Source organism: Stegostoma tigrinum, chromosome 42 (assembly GCF_030684315.1).
Source record: "Stegostoma tigrinum isolate sSteTig4 chromosome 42, sSteTig4.hap1, whole genome shotgun sequence".
Taxonomy (NCBI): domain Eukaryota; kingdom Metazoa; phylum Chordata; class Chondrichthyes; order Orectolobiformes; family Stegostomatidae; genus Stegostoma; species Stegostoma tigrinum.
This window is the reverse complement of record NC_081395.1, coordinates 9,729,437-9,751,747: the sequence shown is the minus strand read 5'-3', so window position 1 is coordinate 9,751,747 and position 22,311 is coordinate 9,729,437. Positions and strand designations below refer to the sequence as shown.

Here is a 22,311-nt window from a genome sequence, read left to right as displayed (position 1 = left end):
AAATACAGCATGGGTATATGAACAGGAAGGGTTAGAGGGATATGGGCCAAATGCTGCCCAGTGGGACTGGGTTAATTTAGGATATCTGGTCGGATGGACGAGTTGGACCGAAGGGTCTGTTTCCATGCTGTACATCTCTGTGACTCAATGGCTCTATGAAAGGGTCAATACAGGAAGGGTATTCCCAATAACCAAGGAGTCATGGATCAGGACTGTCACAGTACAAGGATACGGGATAGTCCATTTAGGAATAAGGCTGAATAACCTTCTCCTGCTCCTCACTTTCCTTCACCATGTGCCCAATCTCCTCAAAGTCAATCATGTCCTGCGTGCCTTTGATTCCCTTGACCTGGCCGGGACGAAGAGAAAGCCTTAACAGGTTTTGAGGGGTTTTCTCGACAGGATGCAGTACAATGTGCTCTGTTGCACAGCGAGACAGCAATGCCAAAGCCAAACCATCTATCTGTGAATGCCAGTTAATGAGGTAATCCTTAATGCGACGGTGATGAATGCTATAATCCCTTCAGAACGATTAGATGTAAAATGGTTCCTTTTGTATTTAAATCAGCCCAAATGAGTGCGGCTAATGGGAAGGGACGGAAGATATAAAGAGTTGTCACATATTCAATGCATGAAACTGAACTGATGGTCCTTTTCTACAGCACTGTCCTCCGATGCTTCAGGGATACCCACAAGGGCCTCACTGGGGAAGTGCAGCAGTCCCACAGACACGCAGGAGTCACTGGTCTAAAGTGGAGGATAAGCATCTGGGATGGCATGGGAATTGCCGTCGGGAAAAAGCGGAAGCCAGGCAAAAACAGCGTAAGGAGCGTGCTGCCACGCCAACACCCTGCTACCCTCTTCCCACAACCCCCTTCTGCCCCAAGTGTATCAGAGCCTGTGGTAGCAGCATCGGTCTGTACAGACACCTGCGGACTCACCCTGAGAGGGGACAGGGAGTCACTCTCGTCCGCGAGGGACCGCTAATGATGACGATTTTACAACTAGTTTGTCATTCCTTGGTCATTCACAGGCAATGACAGGAGTACACACCATAGCCAATGCTTTTAGGCTGAGTTCACAAAGCTACCTCAGCATAGGCACCTTCAGCTGATTCGTCAAAGATGTTCCGTCTGGTCAAAAGTCATTTCTCATCAAATGGTTTGCCCCAGTGCTTCGTTCCATTCGTAAACAATCTCCCAGACGCCAGCCGGTATGTGAGGTCAGTTTCCAGGCTCACCTCAATGATGGCAAGTAATATTTGTGCCCATGCCCCTCAGTACGGGCGTCGCACTGTCCTAGATGGTGCAAGCTTCTTCAATGTTGTTGGAGCCGCCCCCATCCAAAGCAAGTAGAGGGTATCCATTGCACTCCTGACTTGTGCCTTGTCAATGGGGCAGGCAAGTTACTCGTTGCTTCTGCCCTGCTCTTGTGGGCACAGTTGTACATGGGCTAGTCTGGTTAGGTTTTGGGTCAAGACCAATATTGGATAGTGCTACCGAACGGGATAAAGTTGAAACCGAAAGCAGAGAGTGCTAGAGAAACCCAGCAGGTCCGGCAGCATCTGTGGAAAAAGAAACACAGCTAACGTTCCGAAGGAAGGTCACTGGATCCAGAGCCATTAACTCTGCTCTCTCTCTCTTCGCTGCGACGCTCTGCAGAGTTTCTCCAGCACGTTCTGGTTTTTCGCATCAAATTTCCAGCATTTGCAATCCTTTTTTTTATTTTCTTTGAGATAATGTCAAAGTGATGCGAGCTCCACGCAACCTGATGAGGTGTCAGAGCCTTTAGCTGGAGACACAGTTATTCTTGCATAAAGGGCCTGAAGTGAAAGGCTGAGAGCTGTAATTATGCCCATCGGGTTACCATGAATCATAGCTACGCGATAAACTACACCAGCTTATGTAAGTCAAGTTCCTCCTCTTATTAGTACACACCAGTCAACTAACCATAAGATATCAGAAGTAGGCTATTCAGCCCAATGAGACTGCTCCGCCATTCAATGAGATTATGGATGATCCATTTTCCTGCCTTTTCCCCTCAATTCCGCTTCCTGATTAAAAACCTGTCCACCTCATCCTTGGATCTACTCAATGGCCCAACCTGGACAGCCTCCCACACATTTTGGATTCAGTCGTTTGACGAGGTGGGGAAGTGAGCCCAATGAGGCTGAGCTACTTGATGTTCAAAGAAACGGTTTTCTCAAAACCCACACAAAGCCAACAAAATGCTTTTGCCTTGGCTGGGAAACCTCGAACCCAGGGTACAGACTCTAGAGTTAGGCCACCTGGGGGCTGAGATGACCCACCATGACCTTTCCCCCCCTCACCTTTAAAATATGTCCAACACTCTTGAAATGCCCCACCCTAAGGGAAAAGGCAGCTGCCATTCACCTTACCTATGCCCCTCATGATTTTATAAACCTCTTTAAGGCCATCTCCTTGACCTCCTACGCCCCAGGAAAAATGGTCATGTATGTTATGAAACCAATTATCCTTTCCCGCTCTGACCCCAGATACCTCTGGGTGATTAGGAAAGAGCAAATAGAAGCATAGAATCCCCACAGTATGGAAACAGGCCATTCGGCCCAATAGATCCATACCGCGCGTCTGAAGAACAGGGGACAGGCTGGCTCAGTAGTGCTCAGCCAGGCCAATAATGCAACTCATTTCTTCTTCAAAAAATAGATTGTTGGGGCTTTGTCAGACTCCCTCTTCCCGTCACACATCCTTCATCTTCCAAATTTGCCCCTGCACTTCAACTGTGAGTTGTGGAAGCATCACCTTGTTTTGCCTCCTGTCACGGTATTCCTAAAGTATGCCAGGCCATTCAGCTTGTCTCGTCTACATTGCTCCTCTGAAGAACATGCCACACAGACTCACCTTGCTTTTACCATGGCTAATCCACCCTAACCTGCACATCTCTGGGCACTATGGGGCAATTTAGCACAGCCAATCCACCCTACCCTGCACATCCCTGGGCACTACGGGTAATTTAGCACGGCCAATCCACCCTAGCCTGCACATCACTGGGCACTATGGGTGATTTAGCACGGCCAATCGACCCTAACCTGCACATCCCTGGGCACTATGGGACAATTTAGCACGGCCAATCCACCTTAACCTGCACATCTCTGGGCACTATGGGACAATTTAGCACGGCCAATCCACCCTAACCCGCACATCCCTGGGCACTATGGGACAATTTAGCACGGCCAACCCACTCTAACCTGCACATCCCTGGGCACTATGGGACAATTTAGCACGGCCAATCCACCCTAACCCGCACATCCCTGGGAACTATGGGACAATTTAGCACGGCCAGTCCACCCTAACCTGCACATCTCTGGGCACTATGGGGCAATTTAGCACTGCCAATCCACCCTAACCCGCACATCTCTGGGCACTAGGGGACAATTTAGCACAGCCAATCCACCTTAACCCACACATCCCTGGGCACTATGGGGCAATTTAGCACGGCCAATCCACCCTAACCCACACTTCTCTGGGAACAATTTAGCACGGCTAATCCACCCTAACCCGCACATCCCTGGGCACTATGGGGCAATTTAGCACGGCCAACCCACCCTAACCTGCACATCCCTGGGCACTATGGGGCAATTTAGCACGGCCAATCCACCCTAACCCGCACATCCCTGGGCACTATGGGACAATTTAGCACGGCCAATCCACCCTAACCCGCACATCTCTGGGCACTATGGGGCAATTTAGCACGGCCAATCCACCCTAACCCGCACATCCCTGGGCACTATGGGACAGTTTAGCACATCCAATCCACCCTAACCCGCACATCTCTGGGCACTATGGGGCAATTTAGCATGGCCAACCCACCCGAATCTGCACATCCCTGGGCACCATGGGGCAATTTAGCACGGCCAATCCACCCTAAATTTGGACCATGGGAGGAAACCACAGCACCAATGGAAACCCAAGCAGACAAGGGGAGAGATGTGCAAACTCCACACAGACAGGCGCCCGAGGGTGGAATCGAACGTGGGTCTCACATGACACCGAAACAGCAGTGCCAACCCCTGAACCACAGTGCCACCCGTAGCTAATGAAAGCTTTCTGGACCCAGAGGGACAAGGTCACAGTACAGGACAGCATAATATTATAGGGAGCATGACTGATTGTTCTGAGCGAAGGTCACTGCATAATCTTTTGGTGAAAGATTATGTCTGGTTGCCAGGACTGGATATAGGATGGTGGGGGCAGTGCCAATGAGGACAAAAATTACCACCAGCAGTTCCCCACATTGGTGGGAATGGTCAAGCAAACCCTGGACTCAGTTACACATTGGCTATGCAGGTCCTTTCAAGGGATCAACGTTCTTAGTCATTGTAGGCGCACACTCAAAGTGGCGGGCATGCATAGAGTCCACTTGTCAAATACTGGGATGACAGTAATGCACTGATTGCCAGGAGTGCTGGTCATAGATACTACGCCAACATTTACCAGCAAGGAATTTCAGTATTTCCTAAAATCGAATGGTATTCGACATTTAAGGACAGCTCCAACCATCCATCAACCAATGGTCTGGCAGAAGGAGCAGACCAGACTTTGAAGGAAGACATAAAAAAAAACAGCCCACAGCTTCACTAGATACCAAACCGCCCTAGTTCCTATTCAACAAAATGTGAGGCTGGATGAACACAGCAGGCCCAGCAGCATCTCAGGAGCACAAAAGCTGACGTTTCGGGCCTAGACCCTTCATCAGAGAGGGGGATGGGGTGAGGGTTCTGGAATAAATAGGGAGAGGGGGGAGGCGGACCGAAGATGGAGAGAAAAGAAGATAGGTGGAGAGGAGAGTATAGGTGGGGAGGTAGGGAGGGGATAGGTCAGTCCAGGGAAGGCGGACAGGTCAAGGAGGTGGGATGAGGTTAGTAGGTAGATGGGGGTGCGGCTTGGGGTGGGAGGAAGGGATGGGTGAGAGGAAGAACAGGTTAGGGAGGCGGAGACAGGTTGGACTGGTTTTGGGATGCAGTGGGTGGAGTGGAGGAGCTGGGCTGGTTGTGTGGTGCAGTGGGGGGAGGGGACGAACTGGGCTGGTTTAGGGATGCAGTCGGGGAAGGGGAGATTTTGAAACTGGTGAAGTCCACATTGATACCATATGGCTGCAGGGTTCCCAGGCGGAATATGAGTTGCTGTTCCTGCAACCTTCGGGTGGCATCATTGTGGCACTGAAGGAGGCCCATGATGGACATGTCATCTAAAGAATGGGAGGGGGAGTGGAAATGGTTTGCGACTGGGAGGTGCAGTAGTTTGTTGTGAACTGAGCGGAGGTGTTCTGCAAAGCAGTCTCCAAGCCTCCGCTTGGTTTCCCTAATGTAGAGGAAGCCACACCGGGTACAGTGGATGCAGTATACCACATTGGCAGATGTGCAGGTGAACCTCTGCTTAATGTGGAATGTCATCTTGAGGCCTGGGATAGGGGTGAGGGGGGAGGTGTGGGGGCAAGTGTAGCATTTCCTGCGGTTGCAGGGGAAGGTGCCGGGTGTGGTGGGGTTGGAGGGGAGTGTGGAGTGAACAAGGGAGTCACGGAGAGAGTGGTCTCTCCGGAAAGCAGACAGGGGTGGGGATGGAAAAATGTCTTGGGTGGTGGGGTCGGATTGTAGATGGCGGAAGTGTCGGAGGATGATGCGTTGTATCCGGAGGTTGGTGGGGTGGTGTGTGAGAACGAGGGGGATCCTCAATCACTGTGGGGGGAAAGTTGCGGTCCTTGAAGAATTTGGACATCTGGGATGTGCGGGAGTGGAATGCCTCATCGTGGGAGCAGATGCGGCGGAGGCGGAGGAATTGGGAATAGGGGATGGAATTTTTGCAGGAGGGTGGGTGGGAGGAGGTGTATTCTAGGTAGCTGTGGGAGTCGGTGGGCTTGAAATGGACATCAGTTACAAGCTGGTTGCCTGAGATGGAGACTGAGAGGTCCAGGAAGGTGAGGGATGTGCTGGAGATGGCCCAGGTGAACTGAAGGTTGGGGTGGAAGGTGTTGGTGAAGTGGATGAACTGTTCGAGCTCCTCTGGGGAGCAAGAGGCGGCGCCGATACAGTCATCGATGTACCGGAGGAAGAGGTGGGGTTTGGGGCCTGTGTAGGTGCGGAAGAGGGACTGTTCCACGTAACCTACAAAGAGGCAGGCATAGCTGGGGCCCATGCGGGTGCCCATGGCCACCCCCTTCGTCTGTAGGAAGTGGGAGGAGTCAAAAGAGAAGTTGTTGAGGGTTCCTATTTGATTATAGGGCCAGTCCTTATGCAACTATAGGGACATCTCCAGCAGAGTTGGTTATGGGGGAGAAGATTCCGTACCAGGTTAATCTGATCTTCCCAGACCTGGGGTAAGGGAGCGTAAAACAGCATTCGGAACACCTAAGCCAGACACATGATTCTGATAAGCAGGAGACACAGTTTACCTCAGGGGTCAGGACTCATGGGGCAAGGGTGTATTGATTGTAATAAGATCAGCCAGATGGCCCTCATAGGGTATGAGTTCCCTGATTGGGGCTGTCAATCTGGTCAAATCAGGAAGCCCCGACTGACAGATATAAACAGGAGTGCCAGGAGTTCTGCTCATTCTGAGAGCCGGCTCTGAGAAAGCTGGATCAGTGTCAAGGGTTCTCCATGTATGAATAAATGGTGACCCTGTGACAGGATAGTAGCCTTTGTACAGGAGCCCTCTGGATCTAGAATCTCCCACAAAGGGAAACAACTTCACTGCATCTACCCTGTCAAGTCTTCCATGACTCTAGTACGTTCCAATAAGGTCACCTCTCGCTCTTCTAAACTCCAATGAGTACAGGCACAATCTACTCAACCTCTCCTGATATGATAGTCCCTCCATACCTGGCATCAGCCAAGTGAACATTCTCCAGACTGCCTCCGATACCAGTCTAACTTTGCATAGATATGGGGTCCAAAATTCTTCACAGTATTTTGTGATCTAAATGGCGCCTTGTGTTGCTTTAGCAAGCCCACTCTATTTGTATTCTCCACTCCCTTTGAAATAAAAGCCAACATTCCATTTGCCTTCCTTATAATCAACTGACCTTGTGATTCATGGACAAGGACTCCCAACTCAGACTGTGCTGTAGCTTTCTGCAGTCTTTCTCCATTTAAATAACATTCAGCTCCTCTATTTGTCCTGCAAAAGTGTGCGGCCTCACACTTTCTCGCATAATGTTCCAAGAGCCTCTCCCTTATGCGGTCTATATCCCTCTGAAAACTTCTTATGTTAACTTCACAGCCTGTTATCCTACCTATTGTAGTGTCATCTGCAAACTTAACAATAGGACAGTCTCTTTCCTCCTCCATGTCTTGACGTATATACTTCGTAAATGATTGTGCCCCAGCACTGATCCCTGTGGCACTCCGCTAGCTACAGATCACATTCCTGAAAAAGTCCCCCCAAATTAAAATCACGCAGTAGCAGTAAATTTAACTCTGAGGCAAAGGGTGCAGACAGCAATTAACCCTGCTGTCCAGCAAGCAGAGAACTTTTCAATAAATTCACTCACTGTTGTGTCCTCACAGAATCTTGACAGAGCAGAAAGAGGCCATTTGGCCCATCAAATATGTACCAAGCCCCTGAAAGAACATCCCACCCTAACCCCAAGTTCCCCATGATTAAACCGTCCAGCCGGCACATGCCTGGACACTAAGGGACAATTTAGCACGGCCAATCCACCCTAACCTGCACATCCCTGGGCACTACGGGGCAATTTAGCACGGCCAATCCACCCTAACCCGTACATCCCTGGGCACTATGGGACAATTTAGCACGGCCAATCCACCCTAATCCGCACATCCCTGGACACTATGGGACAATTTAGCACGGCCAATCCACCCTGACCTGCACATCCCTGGGCATTATGGGACAATTTAGCACGGCCAATCCACCCTAATCCGCACATCCCTGGACACTATGGGACAATTTAGCACGGCCAATCCACCCTAATCCGCACATCCCTGGACACTATGGGACAATTTAGCATGGCCAATCCACCCAAACGTGCACATCCCTGGGCACTATGGGACAATTTAGCACGGCCAACCCACCCTAACCTGTACATCCCTGGGCACTATGGGGCAATTTAGCACTGCCAATCCACCCTAACCTGCACATGCCTGAACTGTGAGAGGAAACTGGACACCCAGAGGGTAGCACTGTGGTCGATGGTTAGCACCGCTGCCTCACAGCATCAGGAACCTGGTTCGATTCTAGCCTCAGGAACTGTCTGTGTGGAGTTTTCACATTTTTCCCGTGTGTGCGTGGGCTTTCCTCCTCATCTCTGTTTTAAATCTGCTGCCCTTCCCCCTCCATTTTCCTGACACGATGGTGCATGATCCCACATGAGATAACATCCTCTCTACATCTACTGCGTTTGCGCCTGGTGTAATTCACAGAGAGCTGAACCGTATGTAATATTCCAGGCTCGATCTCGTCAAGTTTGGGTTATACTAAATCAAAGTCATGCATGTGACCTCTTCCTGTTGATAGCAGGTTAACGTTCTACATTACCCAACGGCACTATAAGTGTATAAATTTGGAATGGTATGTAGTGCGTAAATTGAGACGTGCTGAGTCAAAGCTGATGTGAAGTGACCCTGTCTTTCATGATGCACTAAATGACTTCTCAAGTTCTATGGTGGCACCTCTCACCCCAACAGACTCAAACTCGTGATCACGCCTCTTTCACTTCTGCCATATTGATCCTTCCACCCCTTCTCAGCTCATCTGCCTCTGAAGCCCTCAGCCTAGTGACCAAGTAGTATTATTGATAGACTGTTAATCCAGAGACCAGGTAACGTTCCAGGAACCTGGGTTCGAATCCCACCACGGCAGATGGTGGAATTCGAATTCAATAAATATATGGAATTGAGAATCTATTGATGACCATGAATCCACTGTCGACTGTTGAAATATTTCGTCTGGTTCACTAATGTCCCTTAGGGAAGGAAACTGCCATCCTTACCTGGCCTGGCCTACACGTGACCCTAGACCCTCAGCAATGTGGTTGACTCTTCACTGCCTCCTGGACAATTAGAGATGGGAAATCAATGCTGGCGTAACCAGCAACATCTTTGTCTTTCGAATGAATAAAAGGGAAAACAGCCCTTTCTTTACTCCAACCATGCCCAGCCTACTTGTACCCATCCATCAGTGTGAGCTCATCCTAGTCTTTGCTAGGGGACAGCAAGACAAATTAGAGCCGAAACCCTGGTCTGCAGATGGAGTTTAATTTAGATAAATGTGAGGTGCTGTATTTTGGAAAGTGCAGGGCTTATACACTTAATGGTAGGGTCTGGGGAGTGTTGCTGAACAAAGAGACCTTGGGGTGCACATTCATAGTACCTTGAAAGATGTAACTAAAGAGGACAGTGAGGAAGGCATTTGGTACGCTTGCATTCATTGGTCAGTGCATTGAGTACAGGAGTTGGGAGGGTCATGTTGCAGCTGTACAGGACGTTAGTTCGGCCACTTTGGGAATACTGTGTTCAAATCTGATCTCCCTGCTGCATGAAAGATGTTACGAAACCTGAAAGAGTTCAGAAAAGATTTAGAAAGATGTTGAGGTTGGAGGGTTTGAGCTTATAGGGAGATGCTGAATAGACTTGGGCTATATTCCCTGGCGCATTGGAGGCTGAGGTGTGGCCTTATAGAGGTTTATAAGATCATGAGGGGCATGGATAAAGTCTTTTTCCCCAGGGTAGAAGAGTGGAAACCTAGAGGGGCATGGGTTAAGGTGAGAGGGGAAAGATTTAAAAGGGACCTGAGGGGTAACTTTTTCACACAGAGGGTGGTGCGTATATGGAACGAGCTGCCAGAGGAAGTGGTGGGGGCTGGTACGATGGCAATATTTAAAAGGCATCTGGATGGGGACATGGATAGGAAGGGTTTAGAGGGATACGGGCCAAATGCTGACAAATGGGACGAGATTAATTTAGGATATCAGATTGGTATGGGTGAGTTGGACAGAATGGCCTGCTTCTGTGCCATACAGCTCTATGAGTCTATGACTAACTGGCAGCGTCACTATCCAGTGACTGTTCCACATATTGATGACCCTGGTCACGACCTTTAGCAGGAAATACTACCTTCTACTGGGGGATAGCGGGGGGAGCTTTGGGCCAGGGAAGGAACAGCAACACTTGGTCCACCAAGGGGTGCACGAGGGACAGTTCGAACAGATGACTGCAGTCCACCGATTTGGATTGTGGCTCGCACACTGAACTCTTGCCCTCGCTCCATTTCCCAGCGAAATCCAATCCTTACAGCACCACAACCCATTGTGTTAAATCTTTCAGATAGTTAATGTCAGGATTGAACTCAAACTGCTTTCCCAACTATGAGAAAACGAAAGGGACAAAAGAAGACATGGGAAAGAAAGAACAAAGCTGCTTTTTTAAAAATTCATTTTATAGGACATGGGCGTTGCTGCCTGAGCCCAGTATTTATATAATATAAATACCCTGTCCCTAATTGCCCCCTTGAGACTGTGCTGCCTTCTTGAACTACTGCAGTCTGTGTGCTGTGGGTAGACCCACGATGCCTCTTAGGGGGGAATTCCAGGATTCTGACCCAGTGACACTGAAGGAACGGCCGATATATTTCCCAGTCGGGATGGGGAGTGGCTCGGAGGGGAACTTGCAGGGGGTGGTGTTCCCATGTACCTGCTGCCCCTTGTCCTTCTGGATGGAAGTGGTGGTGGGTTTGGAAGGTGCTGTCTAAGGAGCCTCTGTGAGTTGCTGCAGGGCGTCCTGTAGATGGTACACACTGCTGCGACTGAGCGTCGGTGGGTGGAGGGAGTGGGATGTTTGTGGATGTGGTGCCAATCAAAGCGGGGGCTGCTTTGTCCTGGATGGTGTCAAGCGTCTTGTGTGTTGTTGGGGCTACAATGATCGAGGACAGTTGGGAGAATTCCTGACTTGTGCCTTGTCAATTGTGGACAGTCTCTGGGGAGTTTCAGGAGATGAGTTACTCACTATAGTGTTCCTAGATTGCCATTGTTAGGCTGTTTGGTTGAATATGTGATATCCAAACCTCAGAACAACATCTTGTTTCTAAGTCAGTCAAAGAAATGGGGTCTCTACATTAGTAGCGACTGCTGTGTGGGTGAATATTTTACTGGGCGCATGACAGATTGGGATTAAACAAGCCTCATTGTGCATCATGCCCAGTTACATTCCTTTATAAACTTTATACGACTGTGGGATAATGAGCCATAAGAGCTGGTTGGAGGCAAACTGACGCCTTAGCATTATATTCCAGCAAAACCAATCAGTGAAGGAAAGAACTGGAGCCAATCTTTACTGAGGCTAACACTTATTTGCAGAGTGAAATACCCACAGGTTTATGACTCCGAACTCAACCACGCCATGGTTCCACCAAGTAAAAACTCAATGCATACCCTCCACCTTCACTTCAATGGATGTACACTTAACGCTGAAGACAGCACCACACGTGGTAAACAGGGGTTAGGGAGGCATTGAATTTCTATGGATACCTGACAGTAATCCATCGTTGAATTAGTTAACAGAGTGGAATATGCATTGTCGGCTGCAGCTTCAAAAAGCCGAGGTGTGCCCATTTCGAAGTTAGGACAGCTCTTAAACCAAACAACACCCTCCAGACTCCCCACGCGTCCAATTGGTCCATGCATTCTCATATACCACAATGCATCGCAACAAAACCGGCAAATCGACAAGTTTCTCGCATTCGACAGAAAGAATTCCCGAAAAGGAAAAGTGTTTGGTTCATTCTCAGGCATGGTCAAGAAAATCTAGCTATGGTATCAGGCTTGAGCCAATCTTAAAAGAGGACATGATTCAACAGTAATGGAGGGGAGGTGGTGAGAGAGACAGAGAGAGAGAGAGAGACAGAGAGAGAGAGAGACAGAGAGAGAGAACAGAAAGGGAAATGGCTGGTTAAACTCAAAGCAAAGAAAAAGGTCATACCTTGGCTGTTTAGCATCAGGTGAGCAGGACCTTGAAGGAAGAAAAGAAAATTAACAGAATAAAAAAAAGGATCAAAACTCACGGGAGAACGACTTTTTTCTTTTGTCACAATCACAGTGTCTACTTGTGACAGACATGCACAGGGCAAACTGTGGATGCCAGAACTAAAATGAGATATTTAGAAAGTGAGAGAGGGAGAGAGAGAGGAAAAAAAGCATTTTGAATGCATTTTTTAAAAAAAACGGTTCATGGAATAAGGCACGGAAACACAAATGAAAAAGTTCCCAGTCTCAGTTTGGATGTCACACGCATGTGTGGAGCAGCAATTTCCCTACAATTCCCAGAACACAGCCGTTTCTTTTCATTCATTCACAGGATCACTGGGCTAGTTGCCCCATTTATTGTCCCATCCCTAATTGCCCAGACAATAGCTTAAGCATCAACCACATTGCTGTGGGTCTGAAGTCACATGTAGACCCAGACCAGGTAATGATGGCAGCTTCCTTCCCGAAAGGGCATTAGTGAACCAGATGGGAATTTTGTTTCCCTGACAATCAACATCAATTGATCATTAGACTCTTAATTCCAGTTTCTTTTTCCACCTTTTGCCTTGGCAGGGTTCGAACCCAGGTCCCCAGAATTTACCTGAGTCGCTGGATTAATGGTCCAGCACTACTACCACTGGCCCTCACCACAGCACTTGCTTGAGAGCTTCGCAAAGAAATTATTGCCCTTTATTAACCAGAAGTGTATTTTCGCCCTCCAGCTTCTAAACGGCAATGATTCTGAACAGTCCTGGGAAAGACATCACAAGTTGGCACTCCTGAGTTGGCATCGTGTGCCCCCTTTATCTGGGCAAGTGCTCAAAAAGGGCCAAGAAATGACTCTCTCCCTAATGGACCACAAGCTAGAGGAAGGAGCTAATCATCCCAGGTTCCTCTTCCTGTACCTGGGATGGCACGGTGGTTCAGTGGTTAGCACTGCTGCCTCACAGCACTGGGAACCTGGGCTCAATTCTACCCCTTGGGGTGACAGTCTGTGTGGAGTTTGCACGTTCTCCCTGTGTCTGTGTGATTTTGCTCTGACTTCCTCCCAAATCCAAAGCTTTGCAGGTTTGGGTTGATTGGCCATTCTGAATTGCCCATAGTGTCTGGGGATGTGAGGCTGAGTGGGTTAGCCATGGGAAATGCAACATAATGGGTTGGGCCTGGGTAGGATGCCCTTTGAGGGGTGGTTTGGATTTGATGGGCCAAATGGCCTGCTTCCCTCCTGCAAGGTTTCTAAGTTGGTCAAGGGCGTTGAGTTGTAGTATAAAGCATATCACAACAAGTACCCAGAGATGTGGAGGAGCTGTCCTCTGATGGACCAGGGAAGATGGACGGTGAGTGGGGGTTGGAGAGTTCCCTAGCTCTGAGGAATCAGAGTTGAAAGCTGCCTTTACTAGCCATCGAGAACAAGGTACTCCCCGTGTCAACCATCCCTTCATCCTCTGGTATCAACGAATCACCTTCCAGAGTCACATCTCTTGTCTGCTTAGTTAATATATCACCAAAGGAACTGTGATAACACAATATGGAGCTGGGACAACAGTATCAGAGGCCAATCAGAGAAGCAGGAAAGTTGATGCTTCGGGTCAGGACCAAGCATCATACTGTGTTATGTGTGACGCCATCATCTGCATCTCTTGCGATCTCACCATTGGAACTGTTGTCTCATTACTGACTGACAAACTGGCTTAAAATTCAAAGGGACAGTCTGTTGCCTATTGTGTATCCAACATTGCCTCAAATTTGACCAACAATATCTTACGAGAGGTAGGGAGAAGGTGGAGAGGGTAGAGAGATGGAGGGAAGGTGAGAGGTGCAGATAGAGGGAGGCAGAGGTGGAAAGGGACACAGAGGGAGACAAGAGCGAAAAACAGAGAGGCAGAAAGGTGGAGATAGATAGAGGGAGGGAGAGGCGGAAATGGAGAGGGAGAGAGACAAAGGGGAAAGAGATGGAGAGAAGGAGGTGGATGTGGAGAGAGTGGTGGAGACAGAGAGAGGGAGGGGGATAGGTGGAAAAGAAGAACGATGGAAGAGAGAGATGGAGACAGAGAGAGAGGGGAAAGGGAAAGGAAGAGACAGAGAGGAGTGGGAGAGTAAGGGAGGGAGGGAGAGAGAGCTGGCAAAGTGATACTTCTGCTGTGGGTTGTGGACACAATGGAAGTGAGCACGCATTCACATAGATTCTCCCAGAGATCCACCACTGCCAGATGAAGTATCTCCGACATTGGCCACGGTAGGGTGGTCCTTAAACTTTCACATCCACTGAACCCTTCACCTTTCCTCATCCCCTACCGGCTCCCACCTATCATCGTCACCCCATCAGCTCTTCCTGACAACTGGAGGACAATCAAAGCCCTCAATTTTTCTTTAATGTACTGAAAGAATGTCCACCCCGTGTGTGGTTTTGGAAGCCAAGTTGATGTTGTGCTAGAATTGAAATTGATCAAACTTGGCGTGTCAGGGTTGGGAAATGTCATGCTCTAGGAACAGGAAATGCCAACTCACACCAATATTCATGAGGCGAAGGCTCTGGCATGGACCCAAGTTGAACTGGGTTCTCTGAGCAAAGACAATGGAGGTACAGTGCTAGATCGGTTCCAAACTGTTAGATAAACCAAACATTCATCCTCACGGATACTGGGATGGGAGTCTGTCCGGGTTTCCATCTCCCAGACAGTGCCTGCCGTTTCACTCAAAAATGGGTGAGGCATCTCTCAGGAACCATGAGTCTACAGAGAAGTAAGTATGATTCAGACAGAGAATCACGCTCACAAAAGAAGAACAGATGGCACATTGGGTGTACAGCACCAATTAAGAAGGGAGCTGCCTCCCCAGTTGCATGCTCCAGTAAGATCCTGACTGTGCTGTCACCTCCATGGGTCACTATGCACCCTCTGAAACCCTCAACTCATGTCAAAAATCTCTCCAACTTATCCTCAAATGGCTCTAATGATCTTGTTCCACTGGTGTACAGAATTCTAAAGGCCTCCGAGAGGGGAAAAAAGCATTCTCTCCATCGCTGTCTGAACAACGAGATCTCTTATCTTTAAACCGTACCTCAGGCCTCCTCAACAGTTTCACACAGCACAAAGAGATAGCTATCAAATTTCAAATGAACAAGTAACCTCACAGTAAATGGGAGAACTGTAAACTATGCGGGGGACAGTGCGCAACTGCAAAAGGGATTGATGAGTTGGTGGAGTGGACAGATAGGTGGCAGATGAGGTTGCGAGGCACTTTTGTAGGAAGAACATTGAAAGACAATATCAAATAGTGGTTGCAATTCCAAAGGGGGCGCAGGAGCAGACAGAACGGGGTGATAGGTGCACAGACCATTGAAGATGGCAGGACAGATACAGACAGCAGTTAATAAAGCAGACAGTGCCCTCGGCTTTATTCATAGGGACAGAGAGTCCAGGAGCAGGGAGTTGATGCTGAACTCAGACAAGATGCTGGTTAAACCTCAGCTGGAGTATCGTCACGAGTTACAACGCTACATTACAGGAAAGATGTGAATGCATTGGAGAGAGAGAGAGAGAGAGAGGGTACAGAGAGAATTAACAAGAGTGGCTCCAGGGTTGAGAAGCTTCAGCGATGAAGACAGATTGAAGAAGTTGGGGACTGTCCACCCTTGGAGAGGAGAAGGCCAAGAGAAGGAGATCTGAGAGTGGTTTTCAAAATCCCTGAGAGTGGGGACGCTGGACAGAGTAGACAGGGAGAAACTGCTCCCACTCAGAAAAGGAACAAGAGGAAGAGTGGGGCGTCGATTTAAAGGGAGAGGGAAAACAGTCCCACCCAGCGAGTGGTTAGGGGGTGGGGTACAATGCCTGGAAATGTAGGGGAGGCAGGTTCAATGGAGGCTTTCAGGACGGGATGGATGGTTATGGTGGGCAGGGATATGGGAAAAAGGGTAGGAGACTGGTACTAGGGGACAGAATCAGGCAGAATGGACTGAATGCACCGTAACAATTCTGTTATTGGGTGAGGGTGCAGCTCACAGTCTGGTGTGATAATGACACCCATTTGAAAATGTACAGTGTGGAAAGAGGCCATGCAGCCCCTAGGGAATGTCTGTCGAGCATCCCACACAGACCCATTCTCCCACCCTATCCCCTCAGCCCTGCATTTCCCATGGCTAACCCTAACCCTATCACATGCACAACCCTGGACATGGTGGGGCAATTTAGCAATGGCCGGTCCACCCTAACCTGCACATCTTTAGACTGTGGGAAGAAAACCTACAAAAAAACGGGGAGACACGGGGAGAACGTGGACACTCCATACAGACAGTCGCCCAAAGATGAAATCAAACCCAGGTCCCTGGTGCCGTGTGGCAGCAGAGCTCACCACTGAGCCACCGTGATGCCCCAATCAGCAAATGGTTTGCAGCTGGCCAATGAAAGAAGGCAGACAACCAGAGAATATCATCAAAGCCACTGCAGAAATCAGAAAAAATGACCGGAAGAGTTCTATGTCTGTGCTTCCTGCGTCTCCTCACCATGACTCCATTCCGAAAATTGAATATTGCTGTGACCGAGAACTGTGAGAGTTGGACGTCTGTAGGGAATGGGGCGGGTTGGGATGCATTAGTGGGTAAGTTTTGGACTGGAGGCGGAGGTGATCTCCTTACTTGAGAAGGGATATACTAGCACTGGAGGGGGTGCAGAGGAGATTCATTCGGTTGATTCCGGAATTGAGATGGTTGGATTATGAGGAGAGACAGAGTAGGCTGGGACTATACTCATTGGAATTCAGAAGAATGAGGGGTGATCTCATGGCGACGTATAAGATTATGAAGGGAATTGATAAGGTGGAGGCAGGGAGGTTGTTTCCATTAGCAGGTGAAATTAGGAATGGGGGCATAGGCTCAAAATAAAGGGAAGCAGATGTAGGACTGAGGTCAGGAAGAACTTCTTCACCCAAAGGGTTGTGAATCTGTGAAATTCCCTGCCAAGTGAAGTGATTGAAGATACCTCGCTGAATATGCTTAAGGCAAGGCTAGATAAATTTTTGAACAGTAAAGGAATTAAGGGTTATGGTGTGCGGGTGGATAAGTGGATCTGAGTTTCAAAAAGATCAGCCATGATCTTATTGAATGGCGGGGCGGACTCGAGGGGCCGGATGGCCTACTCCTGCTTCTAGTTCTTATGTTCTTATGCACCTGTTCGGCAGGACTGTTCCAAGTGAGAGAGGGCAGCTGTTGTAACTCAGTCCGAGCTGCCTCAAAGCCTCTCACGACCCCAAATCCTCAGGGAGTGGCCCCATTGGAGGAGGCAATGGCCTAGTGGTGCTATTAATCTGGGGAAAAACCTGGGTCATGTGCTGAGGTCCTGGGTTCGAATCCCGCCACAGAAGATGCTGAAGTTTGAATTTAATGAGAATCTGTGATTAAGAGTCTATTGATTGTCAAGAAAAGCCCATCGAGTTCCTGAATGCCCCCTTAAGGAAGGTAACTGCCATCCTTACATGGTCTGGGCCTACACGTGACTCCAGACCCACAACAGTGGTCTTGGCTTTTAATTGCCCTCTGGGGCAATTAGGCATGGGCAGTAAGTACTTGCCCTAAACCTAAGCATGAACAAGAATGTGCGATTCTCACTCCCTCTTTTGCCCCATCCATCTCACCATCACCGCCTTGGAAAGCCCATGGTTGGGTATGATCTGAATTGGTAACTTTGCAGGTATCCAAAAAACTGATTGTAAGGTCCAAACAGAGGCTGCTTTTGCACAGAATGTACTCAAATCATACAGCCATACAACATGGAAACGGACCCTTTGGACCAACCAGTCCATGCGAACTTCAATTCCAAACCAAACTAGTCCCACTCCCCTGTACTTGGCCCAAATCCCTCCAAACCTTTCCTATTCATGCACTTACCTAAATGTCTTTTAAATGTTGTAATTGTGCCCACATTCACCACGTCCTCAAGCAGTTCATTCCACACACAAACCACTTTCTGTGTAAAAGAAATTGTCCTTCATGTCTTTTTTATATCTTTCTCCTCTCATTTTAAAACGATGCCCCTAGTCTTGAAATCTCCCACCCAAGGGAAAAAGACACACATTATCTATGCCCGTCATGATTTTAGAAATCTCTCTAAGGTCACCCTCAACCTCCTATAACTCCAAGAGAAAAGTCCCAGCCTATGCAGTCTATTTTTACATCTCAATCACTCCATTCCTGGCAACATCCTGGTAAATCTTTTCTGAACCCTCTCCAGCTTAATAATATCCTTCCTACAACAGGGAGACCAGAACTGGACACAGTGCTCCAGAAGAATCTTTAGATGGTCTACTGGATGCATGTTACACAGGATATATGGCACTGAGAGAGGGGAGTTCTCCCACCAATGTTTATCACATTTCATCCCCTATTAAAAGCTCCTCCTGGCTTTTGTCCAACTCTTGCAGCAGACCCATTTGATTCATTTGATTCCCTTCTACCGCACATGTTCACCTATCCATTATTCCCCTCAGAAACTCCTTGTCATAAAGCCATACATCACGGAATCACACCCTTCGGTCCAACCAGTCGGTGCTGACCATAATCCCAACTAAATTAGGCCCACCTGTCTGCTCCTGGCCCATATCCCTCCAAACCTTTCCTGTTCATATATCCATCCAAGTCCCGTTTAAACACTGTAACTGTATCGACATCCACCACTTCCCCTGGAAGTTGATTCCACACACAAACCACCCTCTGCGAAAAAAAAACGGTCCCACCTGTCTTTTTTAAATCTCTCTCCCCCCTCCTTAAAAATGTGCCCCCTTGCCTTGAAATTATTCACTTTAGGAAAAAGACAGATACAATCAACTTTATCTATACCTCTCATTATTTTATAAACTTCTTTCAGGTCACTTCTCAGCCTCCTAAGGAGCAAGCAAGTTTCTTCGGAAATAAGGCCATAAGAAAAAGGAACGGGAGTAGCATTCAGTCCCTCGAGCCTGCTCCGCTGCTCAGTATGATGAAGTTCTGACTGTCAACTCAATGCCACTTTTATGCCTGTTTCCCTTAGGCCTTGCTCCCTGGTTGATCAAAGCTCTAACACAGACTTGATTCATTCAATGACCTTATCTCCACTGCTTCCAATGGAAGAGAATTCTGGCAGAAACAGTGTCCTCCTCAACACCTTTTAAGCTGGGAGACCTCTTATTTTCAACTTGGTCCTCCTCTTCCCCAAAATCAGGACACCCCCTCCACAAAAGGGTCATCTTCTTTGTCATCTACCCAATCAAGTCCACTCAGAATCTGAGGTGTTTCAATTTGATCACCTCTGTTCTTCCAAAAACTCCAGTCCAATCTGCTCAACCATTTCCCATTAGACAGTCCCACCATCTGCGGTATCAACAGAACGGCCCTTCTCCCAACAACTTCCAATATAATCTATCCCTTCTTTGTCTGAACACCCAAACTGCTGCTGAGATGTAACCTCAGGAAGACCCCGTACACTACACCTCCCAACCTGTGTAGACAGGTAGAAAGTAGGAGCAGGCCATTTGAGCCTGCGTTGTCATTGAATAGGATCGCGACTGATCATCTAACTCAGACCCTGTTCCTGCTTTTTCCCACAAAATCCTTTGATCCCTTTAGCCCCAACAACTATATCTGACTCCTTTCTGAAAACATTCAATGTTTTGGCCTCGACCGTTTTCAGTGGCAGAGAAATCCACAGGCTCCCCCACTCTCTGGGTGTAGACATTTCTCCTCATTTCAGTCCAAAATCATGGGAAAGTCCATCTGGTTCACTAATGTCCTTAAGGGAAGGGAAGCTGCCATCCTTACCTAGTCTGGCCTGCACGTGACTCCAGATCCACTGCGAGTACCTGGTGACTGTGGGCATGTAGGGGTAGGTGCTGCCCTTAATCAGCAGCACTCACATCCCATGAATGAACAAGATAAAGGCCTAACCTGTGTCCTTAGACTGTGACCACTCCCCCTCCCCCCAACCCCCTGCGGCCCAACCTCCCAGTTCTGGACTCCCCAGGGCATCGGGAACATTCTTCCCAAGTTTACTCTGTCTAGTCCCATTAAAATTTTATAGGTTTCAGTGAGATTCCTCTTCATTCTTCCAAAAACTCCAGTGAATATAGGCCTGACTGATCCAGCCTCTCCTCATACATCAGTCTTACCAATCTCAGGAATCAGTCTGGTAAATCTTCGCTGCACTCCCTCCATTGCCAGGGCATCCCTCCTCAGATAAGGAGACCCCAAACTTCACACAGTACTCTGGTCCTCATATAAACCTTTATATCATTGGAAAATTTAACCAACATGCCCATGATCCCTTCATCTAGTCATGAACACAAATTGTAAATATTTGAGCACTGATCCATTCAGTGAGATTTGCAAACTAGAAATTAATCTATTTACCCCCATTCTCTTCTTCCTGTTATGTAACTTGTCTTTAGCCATACTAACCTGTTGCCCTCAATAGTATATAACCTCTTGACATAGAACATATGCAGAAACCAAAAGCAGCAGTGGGTCACTCCGCCCTGGTCTATCATTCAATAGGATCATGGCTGATTCTCTGTCTCAACACCATACTGCGGTTTTCTCTCCATACACCATGTCTGCTGGCTCCCCACTGTCCATCCCGTTTCTCACTACCTTAAAAGAAGAAGCAGTTAAGCAGAGACCGTAGCTAGTGCACTGCACACAGTTTAGGCCCCCTTGCTTGAGGAGGGATTTTAGTTACCTTGCAGATAGTTCAGAGAAGGTCCACTTGATTAATTCCAGAGATGGAGGGTTTGTCTTATGAAGGAAAATTGAGCAGTTTAGGCCAATGCTCTCTGGGCTTTAGAAGAAAGACAGGAGATCTAACGAAGGTCTAAGATGCTAAAGGGGGATTGACAAGTAGAGAGGATGTTTCCTCATGTGGGGGCAATCTAGAACGAGAGGACATTGTTTCAGGATGGGGGGGTGGCAGATTTAAAACAGAGATGAGGAGGAATGGCTTCTCTAAAAGTGGGGTGAAAGGGGAGTAAATTCCACAGATCCACACAGTGTGTGGGGACACAATGAATAATTTCAGGAGGAGATTTTTAATCGGTAACTGGTTACATGGAATGGAGCATGGAAAATTGGGGTCGAGGCAGAGATGAGATCAGCCACGGTTGTGTCGAATGGGACAAGCTAGAGGGGCTGAATGGCCTACTCCGGCTCCTAGAATCCTGACTCTGCCTGATTTGTGTCCGATTTTCGAAATGCCCTGCTCCTGCCTCCTCAGTAATGGATTCAAACATTTTCTGCGCAGCAGGCATTCGATCGATAATGTCGTGTTCCCTGTCTCCCTCGTTCCTTGAACAAAGAAAACTGTTCTATTTACGATCTGCCTTCCTCCCCTGCCAGCAATATTTCTGTGTTTCTAGTGTCAACCTTGTAAATCATTTATTTTTGCACCCTTTCTATATCTTTCTTATAAATCTGGCATGTGGAATTGAGTGCAGGAGTTGAGAGGTAGGAAACGGTAATATTAACTGGATGGCTGAGATCAGTAGAGTTTTCCAAGAAATGACAAATCATGATAGTTTCACCAGAGTGCAAGAGATTTATCAGCCAGGACCAGCTCCCTACTTGGAATTCAAGGGGACAAGGGGCCAGGGACAACAGAATATCAATTGGATTTAAGATGGAGAAAGGTGAGTTTGTGGCTTGTGGTGCTTAAAATAGCTGCGAACGGTTACTCTCTCCAATGTATGTCAATAGATGAAGAGAAGCAAGCAGGTGATTTGGAACGAAACACAAGTGTCATAAATGCTCGTCTCCAGTCTACAATCTCTGCCTCTCATGTTGTCTCTTCCCTTTGATCCTTCTGAGTTCAAAATACTGAATAACTGCACTTGTAAGCTTGCCTGCTCGGTGTGCTTTCATTTGATTTGATTTACTGTAGTCACATGTACCTAAGTACAGTGGCAAGTTGTGTTCTGCGAACAGATCACAGCAAACAAGGGCATACAGATCACAGGGTGCTCAGACAGTGAGGCATACAAGGTTACACAGGGGGTGATCAAAAAGAGTCCCAGTCTATCCAACTTCTCCTTGTAACTCCTTCCAGGCCAGGTAGCATCCTAGTAAATCTTTTCTGCACTCTTGCAAATTTAATAATATCCTTTATATAGGAGGGCACCCAGAATTGCACATGGTACTCCAAATGTGACCTCACCAACATCTTATATAACTGCAACAAGATGCCTCAGCTCCAGTACTGAGCTCTCTGATTGACGAAAGTTAGCAAGACGAAAGCCTCTACATTTATCAGTCAACATTCAACAGATGTCCTGTGCCCCAAC

General features: G+C 48.1%; 1 protein-coding gene across 2 annotated transcripts in view; it reads right to left on the bottom strand.

The window, feature by feature from the left end:
• The window catches only part of LOC125449256 (neurexin-2-like), a 1,112,849-nt gene that overhangs the window by 999,107 nt on the left and 91,431 nt on the right, over window positions 1-22,311 (bottom strand). For both annotated transcript variants that reach the window (XM_059641436.1, XM_059641437.1), the window contains exon 3: window positions 11,972-12,001. In XM_059641436.1, coding sequence (XP_059497419.1) covers window positions 11,972-12,001 — 30 coding nt within the window. The remainder of the gene's footprint in view (window positions 1-11,971; window positions 12,002-22,311) is intronic.